Genomic DNA, 19699 nt, shown 5'->3' on the forward strand with positions numbered 1-19699 from the left:
AGCTTGTAACATGACAAAACAGGACAAACACCAAGGGGGATGAATACTTTTGCAAGGCACTGTATATAAAGAGAGATGGTCAAGGGGGTTGGACTTGTGTTACAATCTGAAACATTTCTATAATCGTTCAAACTGATGGTGCCTGAGACCAATTTAGCTTATTTTTTTATTTAGCCAATATTTAAAACTCCAAGTCCAGTCGCCTTGACGTACTCCCACTATCTCTTTCTATTTATCTGAAATGATTTGGATGACTGAAAACCTTCATCGACAAAATGTTCAGTTTTACAGATTTTGATCTCAGTCATCCGCTCCTCATACCACCTTCTTCATATATGTAACCAAGCCGCTGTTTCCGTGTGCTAGCTGTCCTCTTGTCTGCTGGTTCTGAGGAGCCTTAGTTCGTCTTCCAGGCAGCTGATCCTCTCCAGCAGAGTGGTACGATCAGCCCGTGCTCGCCGCTCAGCCTGCCAGCTCGCCTCCTGGACCTTGCGCTCGTACCAACGCTCCATCTGCGTGGACATTGCCTCGAAGAAGCACTGGGTCACCTCCAGCGCATGCGTGTTAGCCCTTTCCTGAGCAAAGCTCTCTTCTTGGGCCTTAGTTCCATCTTGGTCCTCAGTCGTCCCTTCAAAATGCCTTTTACGGTGCTTGCTTTTAGAACGCCTGCTGTGCTTGTGGTCCTTTTGGCCGCTGCTATGGCGCTCTGTGGATGGCGAGAAGCTTTTGGATTGGCCTGAATTCGAGGCCTCGTGTAGTTCTTTGTCTGGCCTGTAGGGGTCAGTGGAGAACAGCGTGCGCTCTTTTGGTCGTACTACGAGAGGAGACGACGGTGCGGATTTATCCTGAGCCATGGGGAAGAATGTCTCTTGGGTGTTCTGTTTGCCATCTTAAAAAGAAAGCACACAATTAACCTTTTAAATGCAGGTGTTTAAATCTAAACCTAGATATAGGCCCGATACTGCGTTAATTATCGACGTTCAGAATTATGGCAATAGAAGGTCCGTCAAGGTTCGTAACCAACCTGAAGAGCTGTCCATCTGCACCACAAAGTAGTGATTATCCAACATGTCCTCTTCTCCGGTAGCCCCTCCCTCTCCCCCTCGTCCCTCGTCAGGCTCGAGTGGGTCGCTGGGTACCAGGCAGTGGGCGCTGCTTGCAGACGGACCCACCGTGTCACCCTGCAGCGTTACACACCCGTCTAGCGAGGAGGAGCGGCGCAAAGGGGCACAGCGTGCATCTGCTATCAGACGTACCTCCATTTTCTGGAGCTTAGACATGCACCAGTTCTTCAGTTCACTCACCATCGAGGACTGTGTGTGAGGCAGTTAAAACGAGAACAGGACTAAAATGCTGTATATCCTTCCAAAAGATCTCCGAGACTAATGTTTTCATATAAAATGAGCTTCAAAAGTAGATTCATGAGCAAAGTGTGTACTTATTTGTGATTCTAAAGCAAAATAAACTTCAGTTGAGAAAGTGTGTATAAAGATCTGTATCCACTTTCACCGGATATGAGCAATCGTGCGCTTTGATTGGCTACTCTACTACTAGGATATCAGCTCATATACCGTGAGTAGAGAAAAACGAAACGAAATGGCGGCGCGTGTTGCTGAACCAACCGAGGATGAAATAAAAATTCTCCTTGAAAACAAAACCCCAAAAAATACAAAAAAAGCGCAACAAAATATGGAATGAAAGTATTTGACGATAAGAACTTTTTTTATTTTTCAAGCATTATTATGATCGCATTTTTCACAAATTGATAGTCAATTCGCCGATTTGTGTTTAAAATTTGTTGAATTTTTTTTAGTCTGGTTCCAAAGCTCAAAGAAGTTTGAAAATTACAGAACTGAAATGTCCAATGAAGAATTAAATAAATGTCTAAAGCTATTCTATACCTCGGCACGACAGCAAGATGGCACTTTCTCCCCCCAAAAAAAGTACCCTATGGGTCCATGTGGCTCCTGCTTATAAATAAAATTGTTCCAAATACAGAGCTGTGAACTATATCCATTTTCAAAATCGTAAGAAAGCACTTGTTCATGAATCGTCTTCGAAGCATTATTTAGTACTAACGAGCACATTTTGTTTCACAAGTGTAAAGACTAAAATAAAATAATGAAAGCGAATAGCAGAAGTTTGATATCAGCTTCTCTATATATCTGCCAAAAAGCTAAAAAAAACCTTCCAAAACCTTTCATTTGACCTTTCAGAAGGACCAAACAAAAGCTGTGATAATTGAAAGGTAAGGTTTTTTTTTTTTAAATAAATGACGCTTACTTGATGTCGAATCAATAGCCTTGGCGAACCACGACGTGAATTTCGTTTATCTTTTTATCTGCCGATTATCTTCCGATACTACGAAGTTATAACGAGGTTTCTCTTATTTTGTTTCTGGTTCGTTCTGAGGTTTATCAAGAAGTAGAACGAGTAATCGAACTTGATCAGGATAAGTGCTGATTGGTTACGAAGTTTCGCTATTGTTACACTCATTCTTGCAGCATGATAACATACAGTGGTGCTTGAAAGTTTGTAGAGTTTTCTATATTTCTGCATAAATATGACTTAAAACATCAGATTTTCACACAAAGTCCTAAAAGTAGATAAAGAGAACCCAGTTAAACAAATGAGACAACAATATTACACTTGGTCATTTATTTATTGAAGAAAAGGATCCAATATTACATATCTGTGGGTGGTAAAAGTATATGAACCTCTAGGATTAGCAATTAATTTGAAGGTGAAATTAGAGTCAGGTTTTTGTCATCCCACTGATTGAAATCAGGTGTGAGTGGGCACCCTGTTGTATTTAAAGAACAGGGATCTATCAAAGTCTGATCTTCACAACACATGTTTGTGGAAGTGTATCATGGCACGAACAAAGGAGATTTCTGAGGACCTCAGAAAAAGCGTTGTTGATGCTCATCAGGCTGGAAAAGGTTACAAAACCATCTCTAGAGAATTTGGATTCCACCAATACAGTCAGACAGATTGTGTACAAATGGAGGAAATTGAAGACCATTGTTACCTTCCCCAGGAATGGTCGACCAACAAAGATCACTCCAAGAGCAAGGCGTGTAATAGTTGGCGAGTTCACAAAGGACCCCAGGGTAACTTCTAAGCAACTGAAGGCCTCTCTCACATTGGCTAATGTTAATGTTCATGAGTCCACTATCAGGAGAACACTGAACAACAATGGTGTGCATGGCAGGGTTGCAAGGAGAAAGCCACTGCTCTCCAAAAAGAACATTGCTGCTCATCTGCAGTTTGCTAAAGATCACGTGGACAAGCCAGAAGGCTATTGAGGTTTTTCACCCACGTGACCAAGTCATGTGATGCATCGTTAGGCTGCCATTTTGGACGTCACGGCTCGAATCAGTTTGAATGCGAGGAAGGCGACAAACGAAAAACATAAAAGAAAAAGGAGCGAGATGCAGAAAACACCTTCACTATCCAGTGACGTAGGGCATTTACAGGGCGAGCAGAGAGAGAGGTATTTGCAAAAATTGAGGTTAGCAGGCTTACAGAACGATGTTTACCTGCTTCCACCAGGATTGTTCACTGACGTACGGAAGTACACGAAGCCCTCGTCTTTACCTGACTTCGGCCCACGTGATCTGTATACCTATGTCGTTAAAAACCCATCGCCATACACAGGTATTGATCTGAAAGCGTATAAGAGTTTGGATGCCTACAAATATTTTGTGTCAGGCTGGGTAACATGCCTACATCAGCGGGTCGTCCCTGGAGCCGGTGGTCGCCATCTTATTACAGCTAAGGTTTGTTCACATTTTCATTTACTTTCGGTCCTCAGGATAAACAAAATGTTATTAAATGTCATTGAAATAACTTCTTAGTCTGTTGGGACATGGCCCGTTATAAATTTGCTGTTACCAGGCAATGACCAAGAACTGTATTATTAGGGTCGGTGTCTGTGTTGTAGCAGTGTACTAGCGGCTAGCTGTTAGCACTAGCTAATGTCAACAACATAGCTAGTATGTTACTGTAGCAATGTTTACGTTCAGTCATTTGGATGACTGTTAAAACCTTTCAGTCTCAAGTTTTTCCTTTACTGGATTTACTAGTTTACTGTAATTATGATCTGGCAGCTATTTACACCGGATCCAGTGTAAATAGCTGCCGGAGCGCGCTCCGGTTTGCTCCCCCTCAAATTAAGCAGCGCGCTCCGGCTTGCTCCGGGTCATGCAGCAAGACAATGACCCTAAGCACACAAGTCGTTCTACCAAAGAATGGTTAAAGAAGAATAAAGTTAATGTTTTGGAATGGCCAAGTCAAAGTCCTGACCTTAATCCAATCGAAATGTTGTGGAAGGACCTGAAGCGAGCAATTCATGTGAGGAAACCCACCAAAATCCCAGAGTTGAAGCTGTTCTGTATGGAGGAATGGGCTAAAATTCCTCCAAGCCGGTGTGCAGGACTGATCAACAGTTACCGCAAACGTTTAGTTGCAGTTATTGCTGCACAAGGGGGTCACACCAGATACTGACAGCAAAGGTTCACATACTTTTGCCACTCACAGATATGTAATATTGGATCATTTTCCTCGATAAATAAATGACCAAGTATAATATTTTTGTCTCATTTGTTTAACTGGGTTCTCTTTATCTACTTTTAGGACTTGTGTGAAAATCTAATGATGTTTTAGATCATATTTATGCAGAAATATAAAACATTCTAAAGGGTTCACAAACTTTCAACCACCACTGTAGTGGCTTCACCACTCATTCTTGTGTACCTTTGATAACGCAAGATCAACTGTTCGTATCTCGAGATCACAATTAGCTGTTCTGGTGATTGTAATGCTTATGCATATCGTATCCGCAGTGCACTATTGTTCCACTCATTCTTACAACACAATGACATAGTGGCTACTGACTCGCTTCGCCTCTATGAGGCAGTAGCCACACACACACACACAAAACCCCCACTAAAGTCAGTTTGTGCAGCCATCGATAGGTTTTTAAGAATTCCGCCAAAGCAGAAATGATTTTGTTAGACGTGTTGTATAAAGTTTTCATTGATCCAATTTGCAAAAAAAAAAAATACTCAGTTTCTTTAAATCCAGTGAATGTGTGTAGAATAAAACAATTATTCCACTCAATCTCGTCGTACATGGCTTATAGCCGACTCGGCGCTACGTGCCTCATCAGCTATCAGCTCATATACGACTCGATTTTGTGGAATAACTGAAATTATAAATATACACACCTGAACAATTTGCTTAACACCTGATTCACTGCAGCCATCTTCATGGGTTAGTTATGACTAAGTATGGTTTAGCGCTCCATCCTGTGTAACGTGAACATTTACCTGTCTCTTTTCGCCCTCCAGACGCTCCTGTTTTGTCCTCTCATCGATGCGACGTAAACACTCCATCCTTTCAGCGGACACTCTCTCTACCGTCATCTTATCCAGAGCTCGGATCTGAGACCAGCAACAACCACAGGGAATTTCCTCAGTATTTTACAGACGTGCCGTGTCTTAACAATGCTTTCATGACACAGCGACAGGCCCTATAGTAAAGCAGCTAACTGCTGACCAAATGATGATACAAAGCATGAAACCTGGCAAGAACATTCATATTGGGGCACTCTTCAAAATTAGCTGATGAGCTAATCCAAAATGGCTGCCATTTTTCCAAGATGGCGAAAATCAAAATTTGACACATCATATGAAAATGACATATTTGAATGATTACTGTTTCTATTCGTATGTTTTTTTTTAGTATTCTGAACAGAGGTGGACAGTAACGAAGTACATTTACTTGAGTACTGCAATTAAGTACACTTTGAGTATCTGTACTTTACTTGAGTAATTTTTTGGCAACTTTTGACTTTAACTTCACCATGTTTGAAAGGCAAATATCGTACTTTTCATTCCACTACTACCCTGTCCACACTAGGGATTTTGTACCGATACGAAACTACTTTCGTACCGCAACACCTGTCCACACTAGCAACTATACCTGTACTGTAGCGGTATAACTGTATCGGTACGAAACCCACAAATGTATGGGTTTCGTACCGGTACAGTATCGGTACTGTAGCGCTTCGCTGTAGTGTGAACAGATGAAGCGGCTCTGTATCAATACAAATATAATGCGCATGCGCAAAGTCACACACCTCAATCGATGTCTTCGCTGAATAAAATAGTGAAGAACGGAGATTCGTTTGTTTCTTTCTCAACTGCCTCGCGCGTTTTATACGATTCGACTGAATAAATGACCACCAGAAATACAGACTGTACATTGACAACAAAAAGCACACACGCGTTGTTTCATCTGTACGGAAGCCGAGAGAGGCCCTTCATATAATCCTTTTTTTTATTCACCTTGTTATCCCGAGATAACGACATAATTAATTCAGGATCTCGAGAAAACACCACAACTAATTCGAGATCTCGAGAAAACAAAACCGTTATTTCGAGATCTCGAGAAAACAAAACAATTATTCCGTGATCTCGAGAAAACAAAATTATTTCATGATCTCGAGTAAACAGCTGAGAAATGGTTCATTCAGGTGCGCCAAGAGACTTGTGATATGCTGACTTTGGGGCTATTTCTCATTCTGTATAGACGTAACTTTGGTCATTAGAATGTCTGGAATAATCGATCACTTAATAAGGCAATATTTTGATCAGGGGTTGACACAGGGAGAGATTGCATTGTCTTTTAATAAGGGATAATTTCAAAATTAGTCCGCGGCACCTCCGCAGAAGACTGGCCCGGCTTCGTCTCTACCGACGGAGATACAGTGATCCAGCTGAGATCATGAAATAATTGTTTTTTCTCCTCGAGATCTCAAAATAACGGATGCCATATATTCTCGGAAGGAAGTTACTCGGTAACCGCGGAAACATTTCGCGCACGCGCATTTCAACTACCGTGAAAGAAAACCTCAAACATTTCTCGCTAGTGTGGACAGATGCACTAAACTGTACCGGTATACTTTGTATCGATACAGTTATACCACTTTCGTACCGGTATAAGTGTGAACACAGCATACGTTTCTATCAAGGTCCTCGTTACTTGTTACTATGAAGCAGCTTTGAAACTGGATGGTTTTTTTGTTTTTCTCTTTTCTAAAACATGGTTGGTTTTTTCGCAGGTGACACTGAGACAGCCTATCAGTAATCACTGGGGTCACGTCCATAGACTGGATAAAATCAAGATCAATGATTTCTCCGCAGCGTTATTTGAACACAATCAGTTGATGGCAGAATGAAAGGAGGCGGTTCTTCTGGGGAATGCATGCACTCATGGCCCCATGTTTCAGTTTTCTGAAAGGATTAAGGATTCGTTTCGTTTGAAATGTTTGTTTTGTTTGCCTAAAACAGACTACATCACAGCCTACAAAAACTTGCGGAAGCATATTGAGGTATGGAAACGTTTTATTCCTAGAGAAAGCTTGCAATGAATTTGTCTGTGCTTTTAGAGCTAGCGATAATGCTGCAATAGCTATGCAGTCTGGTTAGTCAAATGACTTTCTATGGATTTGCCCGCCAAGTTGCCGTCGCCTTGTCCACGGCCAACGTTAACACATGGCTAGTTAACTTTGACGCTGTTAGTTAGCATGTAAAAACGGAGTTACGCTAACATGAATAACGTTAACTTATCTGAAGTGTTTTCAGAAATGTTTTAGCATAATCTTGCCAAATAAACAAAATGTAGAAATCTTTCTTTTCTCGTAACGTTAGCTACCCAATATGATTTTGAGTTTGAAAAGCGTTTGCTAGCATGTCAAGTGGAGCTTCACTGACTGACTAGCATGATTCCACAGGCAGATTCACATGTGCATGAGACCTGTGAGATGGACAGTATTGTACTAGTCAGTCACAACAAATTGCTGGAATTTTTTTGTTTTGATGTCAGATGATGGTCTTGCATTTTTTTTGTCTTGCTGTTGGGCAGTTATTAAGCTCGAGGTGTGGACCTGGGTTTTAATCAGGTTGGATTGTCATTTTTATTTTCTGAGCAAGCTGCATTTACAACTATTCCACTGTCTTCCTGATTAACATACACACTGATGTGTGCACACACTGCCAGAGCTGGGTCAGAACACTTCCTTGTGGGAATGGGGAGGAGTGTTACAATTAAAAAAAAAAAGAAAGAAAATAACAATGGCTCTTTTTCAGTTCAGTTATGTTTCATTTTCTAACATTCTACCAGGTGTTTATTCTACAGGTTCTACAAGTTAGTTAGTAAATCCAGTCGGTTGCTTCAGAGGCATTAGGTTTTGTCAGTGTTGTGGCAATAATACAACAATGCATGGACAAAATGTACTTTTAGTACTTAAGTATTTTGAAAAGCAAGTACTTCAGTACTTTAACTTGAGTAAAAATTTGACTGTACAACATTCACTTGTACCGGAGTAACATTTGACCAGTGGGATCTGTACTTTGACTTAAGTAATGAAGTTGGGTACTTTGTCCACCTCTGATTCTGAAACAGATGTTACCCATAAACATCTTCTTAGGTATCAACTTGGTCCATAAAATTAAATTTTTATGTCAAACACCAATGTCAGTTGTAGTAAGTAGTTCTTATTTGTAGTTCACTTGGGGTGCAGTAATAGACAGTACCTTTTTCAGGAGTCAGCCACATCCTATAGACGGGCTACTGACACTGGTCTTCATTACACACCCTAACTCTCACCTATGGCTCCAAGAAGCTGCCAGTACACAGTTTAACTGTTTAACAAGTTAATGGTTTAACTGTTTAAATGGATTTGAAAGTTTTGTTTTATCATTACACTTTTACATAATGTTTTTTATATTAAAAATAGTGAAAGATGAATAAATCATGTCATGTTTATGTACAGTGGTGCTTGAAAGTTTGTGAAAACTTTAGAATTTTCTATACGTCTGCATAAATATGACCTCAAACATCATCAGATTTTCACACAAGTCCTAAAAGTAGATAAAGAGAACCCAGTTAAACAAATGAGACAAAAATATTATACTTGGTCATTTATTTACTGAGGAAAATGATCCAATATTACATATCTGTGAGTGGCAAAAGTATGTGAACCTTTGCTTTCAGTATCTGGTGTGACCCCCTTGTGCAGCAATAACTGCAACTAAACGTTTCCGGTAACTGTTGATCAGTCCTGCACACCGGCTTGGAGGAATTTTAGCCCGTTCCTCCATACAGAACAGCTTCAACTCTGGGATGTTGGTGGGTTTCCTCACATGAACTTCTCGCTTCAGATCCTTCCACAACATTTCGATTGGATTAAGGTCAGGACTTTGACTTGGCCATTCCAAAACATTAACTTTATTCTTCTTTAACCATTCTTTGGTAGAACGACTTGTGTGCTTAGGGTCATTGTCTTGCTGCATGACCCACCTTTTCTTGAGATTCAGTTCATGGACAGATGTCCTGACATTTTCCTTTAGAATTCGCTGGTATAATTCAGAATTCATTGTTCCATCAATGATGGCAAGCCGTCCTGGCCCAGATGCAGCTAAACAGGCCCAAACCATGATACTACCACCACCATGTTTCACAGATGGGATAAGGTTCTTATGCTGGAATGCAGTGTTTTCCTTTCTCCAAACATAATGCTTCTCATTTAAACCAAAAAGTTCTATTTTGGTCTCATCCGTCCACAAAAGTTTTTTCCAATAGCCTTCTGGCTTGTCCACGTGATCTTTAGCAAACTGCAGATGAGCAGCAATGTTCTTTTTGGAGAGCAGTGGCTTTCTCCTTGCAACCCTGCCATGCACACCATTGTTGTTCAGTGTTCTCCTGATGGTGGACTCATGAACACTAACATTAGCCAATGTGAGAGAGGCCTTCAGTTGCTTAGAAGTTACCCTGGGGTCCTTTGTGAACTCACCGACTATTACACGCCTTGCTCTTGGAGTGATCCTTGTTGGTCGACCACTCCTGGGGAGGGTAACAATGGTCTTGAATTTCCTCCACTTGTACACAATCTGTCTGACTGTGGATTGTTGGAGTCCAAACTCTTTAGAGATGGTTTTGTAACCTTTTCCAGCCTGATGAGCATCAACAATGCTTTTTCTGAGATCCTCAGAAATCTCCTTTGCTCGTGCCATGATACACTTCCACAAACATGCGTTGTGAAGATCAGACTTTGATAGATCCCTGTTCTTTAAATAAAACAGGGTGCCCACTCACATCTGATTGTTATACCATTGATTGAAAACACCTGACTCGAATTTCACCTTCAAATTAACTGCTAATCCTAGAGGTTCACATACTTTTGCCACTCACAGATCTGTAATATTGGATCATTTTCCTCAATAAATAAATCTCATTCATCTCATCTCGTTATCTCTAGCCGCTTTATCCTTCTACAGGGTCGCAGGCAAGCTGGAGCCTATCCCAGCTGACTACGGGCAAAAGGCGGGGTACACCCTGGACAAGTCGCCAGGTCATCACAGGGCTGACACATAGACACAGACAACCATTCACACTCACACCTACGGTCAATTTAGAGTCACCAGTCAACCTAACCTGCATGTCTTTGGACTGTGGGGGAAACCGGAGCACCCGGAGGAAACCCATGTGGACACGGGGAGAACATGCAAACTCCACACAGAAAGGCCCTCGCCGGCCCCGGGGCTCGAACCCAGGACCTTCTTGCTGTGAGGCGACAGCGCTAACCACTACACCACCGTGCCGCCCCAATAAATAAATGACCAAGTATAATATTTTTGTCTCATTTGTTTAACTGGGTTCTCTTTATCTACTTTTAGGACTTGTGTGAAAATCCGATGATGTTTTAGGTCATAATTATGCAGAAATATAGAAAATTCTAAAGGGTTCACAAACTTTCAAGCACCACTGTATGTAACTAGTAAGTGATTGAACAGTGAAACTGTCCAAATGCCATAAGCTGAAATGCATATGACAAGTTTCCGTCCAATAAATTTATTGTATTGTATATTGTAACAATGAATGAAGATTAAATCTTGTCATGCTAAAATGCATCCTGTGTATTTGTTGCCCGATTTTAACGCCGGTGGCACGGTGGTGTAGTGGTTAGCGCTGTCGCCTCACAGCAAGAAGGTCCTGGGTTCGAGCCCCGTGGCCGGCGAGGGCCTTTCTGTGCGGAGTTTGCATGTTCTCCCCGTGTCCGCGTGGGTTTCCTCCGGGTGCTCCGGTTTCCCCCACAGTCCAAAGACATGCAGGTTAGGTTAACTGGTGACTCTAAATTGACCGTAGGTGTGAATGTGAGTGTGAATGGTTGTCTGTGTCTATGTGTCAGCCCTGTGATGACCTGGCGACTTGTCCAGGGTGTACCCCGCCTTTCGCCCGTAGTCAGCTGGGATAGGCTCCAGCTTGCCTGCGACCCTGTAGAAGGATAAAGCGGCTAGAGATAATGAGATGAGATTTTAACGCCACCTATTAATTTAGTTTATTACTGCACATAAAATATTTTGTACCTGTCCTGCTAGAGAAAATTAAATGTTAATTTATGCTGAAAAAGTGGTATGCCATATGAACCATATGAATATTTACACATTGCAATAATTTTAGAGACACAAAAGGTCTCTTGAGTGATAATTAATGGCAAAATCAGATTAAGGCTGTCAATAAAATTATTAACAGACCCAATATTCACTCAAATCCATCAATAATCTTTAGAGATATGGGGAAGAATGGAATTTTGGCTAGAAATTTGGCGACCATCTTGAAAAATGGCAGCCATCTTGAATTTTCTTGGATTTGGCTCATCAGAAAAATTTGAAGAGTACCTCAGTGTGAATGTTTGTTTATGCCAAGTTTCATGCTTGTATCATCATTTGAACGATTTTTCCATTATTTCCTCCACTACCAGTAATGGCGTGGTGGTAAATAACAAAACCTTCCCACTAATAAAGTGTCTGGAAAAACCTACAAGGGTACTTATGGGGAGATACTTCATTATATCCCATCTGTTCTATAGACCTGGTGTTTGTTCTTGCGGTCCAGCTGTCCCATCTTGTTATTCATAAGCTCCTGGACTGTATGGATCTCAGACTTCATCTCCTCTTTGGTGGCCTCCAGCTGGTTCTCCAGTTTGCTGATAAGCGGCTCACACCTGCAGCCGTTCAGAGGAGCCTGAAGCACAAACAGGAAGTCGGTCTTTGAGAGAGTAACACAACGGTATTACACCAGATGCTGCTTTTACTGAACGGCACCAGAAACAGGAAGAAGTGTGCGAGTTTAATCATGGAGGTCAAGGAAAATGTATTGACTTTGACAAAGCGCCAACACTGGCAACTCCTTCCATCTCCTTACAGAAATGTCACCATAATCATGGATTATACATTTCTTTCTTTTTAAAAAAAATCACTTTATTAATCTTAGATTATTAGCAAGAACATTGATATGAACCTCCGATTTGAGAATTCAAGAGCGCTGTGTTTTAATGGCGTTTTCCAAGTTTACCTGCATGACCTTGCCGTCTTTGTCCCTGTACAGTGTGTACAGCTGATAAGCCTTGTAGCTGTGCGGAGGAGGAACAGCTCGAGGAGGTGAAGCTCTCGTTTTACTCCTCTTTCTCTGCTCTTTACACTTATTCTCCCTGCTGGATAGAGGGTCTGACAGGGAAGGCTGCAAGAACACGAACAAACGCACACATTCAAGCTGACATAGGCTATGCTATCTCAAATAACCACTCTTTACAACCATGGTGAGCAGAAAAGCATTTCAGAACACACACCAAGTCAAACACTGAGGTGAAAAAAAAAACATTAAAAAAAAAAAAAATCAATCTGAGCCTGTGGGTACAGACTCAGCAAGACTGGAAAAAGACCAGGGGACGTTTTTCCATCTTCAACTGACAGAATTACATAACAAAGTAACACGGACCCCACCTTTTCTTTGACTCCGCTGCGGCTCCGGTCGCAGCTTTTTCTTTGCCGATTGCCACGTGGTGACCCGTTCCTGCAGTTCCCGTGTCTCTGCGCAGAACGATCACTGCTGGGAGTTTCTTCCGCTGCAGATACGCTTCCCTGGAAGTCAAACGGAGTCATGTGATCCTCTGTAAATCTTACGAGATTTATATCAAGCACGCCAGATTCAAGAAGCATCACGTTCACATAAATATAAGATACATTCGGTAATGTAACAATTCACCCAATTCACAATTCGATTTTCCTCTGATACTTTTGAAAAAAAAATTATTGCAAAAAGAGCAACATTTATTTTCCTATTCTTTATCAACTTAAAAGTAGACGGCCTTTCGATTTCATAAAATCGGTGAAATTTAGTTCTCTTTGAAATTTGGTCATTGTGATACATGTTTATTTCTGTAATATATTAAAAAATTTTTTTTACGAAGGTTTACTTTCGTCGTCATCTTCATCTTTTGGGTTTCACAGCAGCTGCCAACCACAGTGTTGCATTACTGCCACCTACAGGTTTACCTTTGGCCGTGCACTGACAGTTCCATCATTCTGTCATGAAACGAACAGCTGATCACACCAAGGTGCTCGCTGACCGCCGATATTTATTAATTTGGTCCTGTGTTTCCTTTCCTTTGTATGTAACATAACGTCTTTTCTTCTCGTTTTCCGTTACTGTAGTCAGTCTTTCAAGTTTCATTCGCACACTCACGTCCTCCATTTTTCTCTCCTGTTTCAAATTTGTATCCCACAATGCCTTGGGTGAACAGGGAAAGCCCACCACGTCATGCATAACATAGTATCTTATACTGCGTCATGGTGAAGCAGGAAAAAGTAGCAGAGAATTTAGGGCCATGTGGCCCTAAATTCATTAAATCATTAAAAAAAACAAAAACAACAACAACTCATAATTGGAAATCCGTGATTCGAATTCAGTAGCTTTCGGTCCACTAAACAAAAATAATTGAGTGTCGGGGAAAATTCTTTTTATGACCTACACTTAAAATCTCAAAGGGAGTCTAGCTATAAATATTCCTTTTGTTAAATTAAAAAAAAAAAGTTTCCTTCTCTTAGTAACCAACAGTTATTTACCCACATCTGTAAAGGATGGCGTAAAATATAACCAGCCTATTAACTAAAATATTCATTTTATAAACATGAAGTTAGTAACAAATAGGCCTTTTCTTAAACATTTAGAAACGTGTACTCCCTTCACTTGCTTCTCTTTTCTTAATCTTTCAGCAGTGTGTAAAAAGATGGCTCTGATTTCTTGTTATACCGGTTTGTACAGTGAATCACACAACACCTCTTTCCCATTTTAGATGTTTGTGTGTGTTTTCGCAGCATTAGACCTGTGTTACTTCCGCCTACAGTGAAGTCACGTGCGTTCCCGCTATTGTACATTATGTAGCCATCCGCTATTTAAACAATTACAGCTACGAAAAAAACCTAAGAAATTACACAGCCTGATGAGAATCACAATTCATTTTTTATTTTGATTTGAATTGACATAAATTTGTATCGCGATTTATTGTCGCACGATATACTGTTACATGCCTCTAACCCATACATCAGTTTTGAGTCATACTGCTTGTCTGCAGTTTAAAAAAAAAAAAAGTAAACATTTATAGATCCTGGAATAAGTGCTAAGTAAGTGTGTGGGTGCGCATACATGTATGGCCTTTCCTTTCTACCTTACTCGGCAGCATGTCATCGCGTGGGACTGACTGTGCTCGTCCTTCAGCTCTCAACTTTTCCCTCCTTTTCCTCACGCTTCTCCCACGAGTGAAGCTCTGAATCTGAACACACACACACGTATACATGAGTCATACTTCGGAAAAAGGTGCCCCAGGGTACGAACAAGTGTGTGTGTAAATGCCAAAAAGAATGTTTTTACCACAATTACCACAATTTTGCTGGAACATCACTGTTTTACTGAGTTGATTCCCAAACATGTATTTTAAAGTTGACAGACTTAATACACTGTGATTTCAGCATGTGTACGTTTGTGTGTCTATGGTTTCTGGCACACTGTGTGCCTTCCATCTGTCTGTACTTGTATTAAATTTCAGTTTCCTGTCTGCGCTGTGATCTTTGGCCTGTTGGGATGAAAAGCCATACCTGATAACAGTAAGCCAATGCATCTGCAAAGTATTGTAAATATTATTCAAATATCGTTAATTATTCCAGCAAACGGATGGCCAGTAAAAATATCGGAAGGAAATAACACTGCTCGTGTGTATGTGTAGTCACCTGTGGTGCTTTGGTCAGCAGCAGTGCTACTTCAGGGTTGTTGTTCTCTCTGGCCTGGTCCAGTGCAGTCTCTCCTGCCTGTATATCACAAGTTATTATATATCTGGGCCACTTTTTCCATGGAATAAAAACATGTATTCTGTTCCCTTCTAGTGGGTTTACTGACAACATGCAATATTATCATATCGCTTATCCTCCATGTATTACGCCACTCTCCGCAATGGAGAATGAGCGTGCAATATTGTTACAATATTGCACGTTGTCAAGACATGATGTCACGCATCATAGCTCATGCGAAGCTCCAATGACAAAACTTTTCTGCTGCGCATGCGTACAATCATTTCTTTGTCGTCCGGGAAAGAGAAAATGAGGCTAATCCAGTGCTCGGATTAAGCACTAAAAAAATAAACTGAAACTAAAGACGCACTGAACACCCGAAAGGCTACCAAAACTTCATTAGATACTCTTCATGCATATTTACAAAGAGAAAAACATACCAACGGACATCAAAAAACTGGAAAAGAGACACGTCGGAGACGTAAAACTTTCGCGCCAGCGAGTGACTGACAGCTTGTACACAAACATGGCCGTGAGGTTTGCTTCATTAAAAGCGGGAGATATATTTTGAAAGAGAAAGATGCGCTGAACTGCTGAAATTATGCATATTTACAAGAGAAAAACATACCAACGGACATCGAAAAACTGGAAAAGAGAGCAGTAGTGGAAATGTTGCCAAAGTTTTACTTGGAGGTAGAGCCCTGCACTCCCGTGGGACCCGACGCAAAGCAGTGCGGCGCGGGACAAATTTTGAAAGCTCATTGTGGGCGCGGGTGGGAGGGGGAGTGCACAATGCGGGAGCGGGTGGGAGAGGTGATAAGCTGCAGTCCCGCTAACTAAAAACGTGTTTAAAATAAAATTTATAAATTATTAATTTATGTCTATCATATATAATTTGTGCTGGATATTTTATTTGGCATTAATAAAAACATTTTAAGATGCCTAAATTTGCGGATGTGGTCTAATCTCGCGTACATTTCCGATTCCTTTCCGCTCTTCCGTGTTTGAGATCTCCGATCATGGCAGAAGAGCAGAGTTCCTCTAGTGAAGCTCATAGTGCTTCAGAAGTAAGTGCTGCTTTAAAAAGAGGTACATTTACCATTAAAAAGTCAAGACATATAAGCTATGTGCAATGTACAATATTCTTAATATCCACTGTAGATTTTGGTAGGTGTGTTGGGTATCTCTGTAAAGCCTCAGCTGCGCATGCCGCCTGGCAACGCGCACCCTCGCTACGTGCGCTAGGTGAAGGATCGGTCAGTGGAGAGCTCAGCTAAGGTCAGCATGTTTAATTCCCCAAGCCAATGACAAGAACTTTCGTGAGAAATAACGCGAAAGTCTGCATCATGCGGGATTTGCGGGCGGGAGCGGGACTGAAAATCTTAATTCTTTGCGGGAGCGGGACTGCACAATGCGGGAGCGGGCGGGAGCGGGACTGAAAATTCTGTCCCGCGCAGACCTCTACTTGGAGGTGAGGAAAAGTGATGGAGACTTATACAAGAGGACTTCACTCGTGGACTTCACTCAGCAAAGCCCTTTTGTTTTGAACGACTGCAATGCAACAATTGACTCCGACCAAAAGTAACTTTGAACTGTCGACCTGGTTATTGCTTGTATATAAGTTGGATTGTTGTTCAGGCTTTTTGGACTTGTACCATTTTTACTGTTAGAACTTTGACTTTGTACAGCACATTGGATTGACAGAACATTGAATTACATTTGATCAGAATCAGCATTCAGTATTGGCAAGTTACTGCCCTGTTCTGAACTTTTTGTAAAATCTATAATTATTCCATCAAATGTGTAATAATAATAATAATAATAATAATAATAATATTGGCTGGCTTTTTTCCATGGTATATCAGATATATTCCATTCAGCTACTCGTCTTCGACTCATTCAATATCATGCTAGCTGAATGGAATATATCTGATATACCACTCAAAGCCAGCCAATATTATTTAATTATTAACTGTATATCAAATCAACCTGAATCAGCAGAGCTGTGAATCGAGTCACAAAGCAGTGATCCGATTAAGACAGGGACGAATGAATGAATGAATGAGTGAGTGAGCGGAAGAGAACTCACATTGTTCTGGACGTTGCTATCGGCTCCAGCTTCGAGCAGCAGACGTGCCGTCTTCTTATGATTTAGCATAGCTGTTACATGCAGGGCCGTATCTCCTGCCTACTCCGCCAACACAACACACACACATTTATTTCAACATTTATGTAAGGAGTCTCCAGTGTCAGCATTCTGTAACTGTCTTTGTGAGCGCTTATTAACATCAAGAGATAGAGATAGTTTGGGAGTGACTGTTTATAGCTGTTCGACCTGTTATACAGTATAGTGTGATAACCACGTCCTTACACAGACACAGAAATGGATAAGAAGGCACTTTATTAGGAGCACCCATACATCCACCTGCTGTTTTATGGGAAAAATTGTGATCTTAAAATGTGACTTTCTTTCACTGTGGCAGATGGACTGGTTTGAGTATTTCAGAAACTGCTGATCTCCTAGACAACAGTCTCTAGAGTTTACACAGAATGGTGCGGAAAACAAAAATCACTGAGTGAGTGACAGTTCTGTGGATGGAAACAAACACCTTGTTGATAAGAGAGGTCAGAGCTAAATTGACAGATTGGTTTGAGCTTTTTGGCCAGGAAGGATATCGTGACTCATATAATCACTCTTTACAACCGTGGTGAGCAGAAAAGCATCTCAGCATGCAAGAGCAGAACACCACACTGGGTTCCAGTCCTGCAGCCAAGAACAGCAATCTTAGACTCAAGAACAAGTTCTTATCAAAGTGGCCGGTGAGTGTATACAGACGTGCTGTTACGTACAAGAAAGTAATTCCACATCACACCACCGGGTCGCTGATTATTTTACTCTAACGGCATGCCCCCAAGTGTTTTATTCATCCTTATGTAATGACCAGCATGTAATAATCTTCACAAAATGATCATGGTTAGCTACAAGTTATCAAGAATGCTGTTTTAAGTCAACAGGAACGCATCGTTTTTATTAATATCTGTAGAAAATGACGTATTTATGGAGCATTCTGCATTACAATTAAACATGCTCTCTCTTCAGTTCATCTGTCTCTGCATCCTTTCATGGCTTCATGTAGAACTGAGCCAAGATGAAAAGTTAAGGAAACCTACCTGATTCCTCTCAGCCACGGAACAGAAAGCGCCCAGCAGAATGCGGATAACACACACGTGGTTGTAGCGGGCGGAGACATGCAGGCACGTGTCACCTACCTGAGGAAAACAAGCACGCATAAGTACCATGCCATACCTCTCTCTCAACCAGCACAGACAGGAACCGGGGCATTATAGATCATTCAACAGGACTATGTGTGCAAGCACAAGCATTTAAACTCGCTGAACGAAAGAAGGGATTATTATTTGGCCACTTGCAGACACACTACTTGATATTTTACTTTCCATTCCAGTCCTGCTAATCAATGAATCAAGATAGGTTTTCGGTGAACGTCTGTGGAATCAATTTTGTGCCAAAATGTTCATACAATACTTTTGAAATATCAAACAAAAACGACAAATCAAAATACAAAAAAAAAAAAAACCCTCAATTTTTTAGACTGGCAAACAAATTATTCGTGTAATCGTGCAAAATATCAGTCTATTACTCTTCAGAAACCTTTTATTTTTGTTCCGCGTCTTTCTCAGTTTTGTTTGACGTAATTTATTTTGGTTGCGATTCCAGCTTTCTCGTTTGCGCTCCCTGACTTTTTGCTTGCAGTTTTGGCACAAACTTCACGTGTGGGCGGGCTGTCCAGGAATGCATTCCCATTGGCTAACTTGTGTTTGACTGACAGCTACGCTCAGCCATTCCCTACTCGGATTCTGGCGGACTGTTTGACGAGTGACCGATCCATTGACGGTAAACAAGGATCGAGTGGACTTCAGTGGCGACTATGATATTGAATTAATTCAACAAAGTGTAAGTGCGGGACAAATGTGTTGTATGTGTTGCAGTAGTGCACATTATGCAGGTGTTTTGTGGCAAGTCAAATGTTAGCCTTAGCTCCACTACCCAATATAATAGCTGTCTTGCTAACGTTAAACACGCCTGCATAATGTGCACTACTGCAACACATACAACACATTTGTCCCGTACTTACACTTTGTTGAATTAATTCAATATCATAGTCGCCACTGAAGTCCACTCGATCCTTGTTTATCGTCAATGGATCGGTCACTCGTCAAACAGTCCGCCAGAATCCGAGCAGGGAATGGCTGAGCGTAGCTGTCACTCAAACACAAGTTAGCCAATAGGAATGCATTCCTGGACAGCCCACCCACACGGGAAGTTTGTGCCAAAACTGCAAGCAAAAAGTCAGGGAGCGCAAATGAGAAAGCTGGAATCGCAACCAAAATAAATTACGTCAAACAAAACTGAGAAAGACGCGGAACAAAAATAAAAGGTTTCTGAAGAGTAACAGACTGATATTTTGCACGATTACACGAATAATTTG

General features: G+C 41.2%; 1 protein-coding gene across 2 annotated transcripts in view; it reads right to left on the reverse strand.

The window, feature by feature from the left end:
• Positions 1-19699, reverse strand: part of ankrd6b (ankyrin repeat domain 6b) — a 97393-nt gene continuing 77694 nt past the window's right edge. For both annotated transcript variants that reach the window (XM_060913971.1, XM_060913972.1), the window contains exons 7-16: positions 18363-18461; positions 17281-17379; positions 15135-15212; positions 14576-14680; positions 12852-12989; positions 12424-12588; positions 11941-12093; positions 5334-5447; positions 1025-1313; positions 1-889 (exon numbers count right to left, since the gene is read on the reverse strand). In XM_060913971.1, the coding sequence (XP_060769954.1) occupies positions 363-889; positions 1025-1313; positions 5334-5447; positions 11941-12093; positions 12424-12588; positions 12852-12989; positions 14576-14680; positions 15135-15212; positions 17281-17379; positions 18363-18461 (1767 nt within the window). In that variant the 3' untranslated portion in view covers positions 1-362. The remainder of the gene's footprint in view (positions 890-1024; positions 1314-5333; positions 5448-11940; positions 12094-12423; positions 12589-12851; positions 12990-14575; positions 14681-15134; positions 15213-17280; positions 17380-18362; positions 18462-19699) is intronic.

The sequence above is a fragment of the Neoarius graeffei genome, chromosome 2 (genome assembly GCF_027579695.1).
Source record: "Neoarius graeffei isolate fNeoGra1 chromosome 2, fNeoGra1.pri, whole genome shotgun sequence".
Classification (NCBI taxonomy): Eukaryota; Metazoa; Chordata; class Actinopteri; order Siluriformes; family Ariidae; genus Neoarius; species Neoarius graeffei.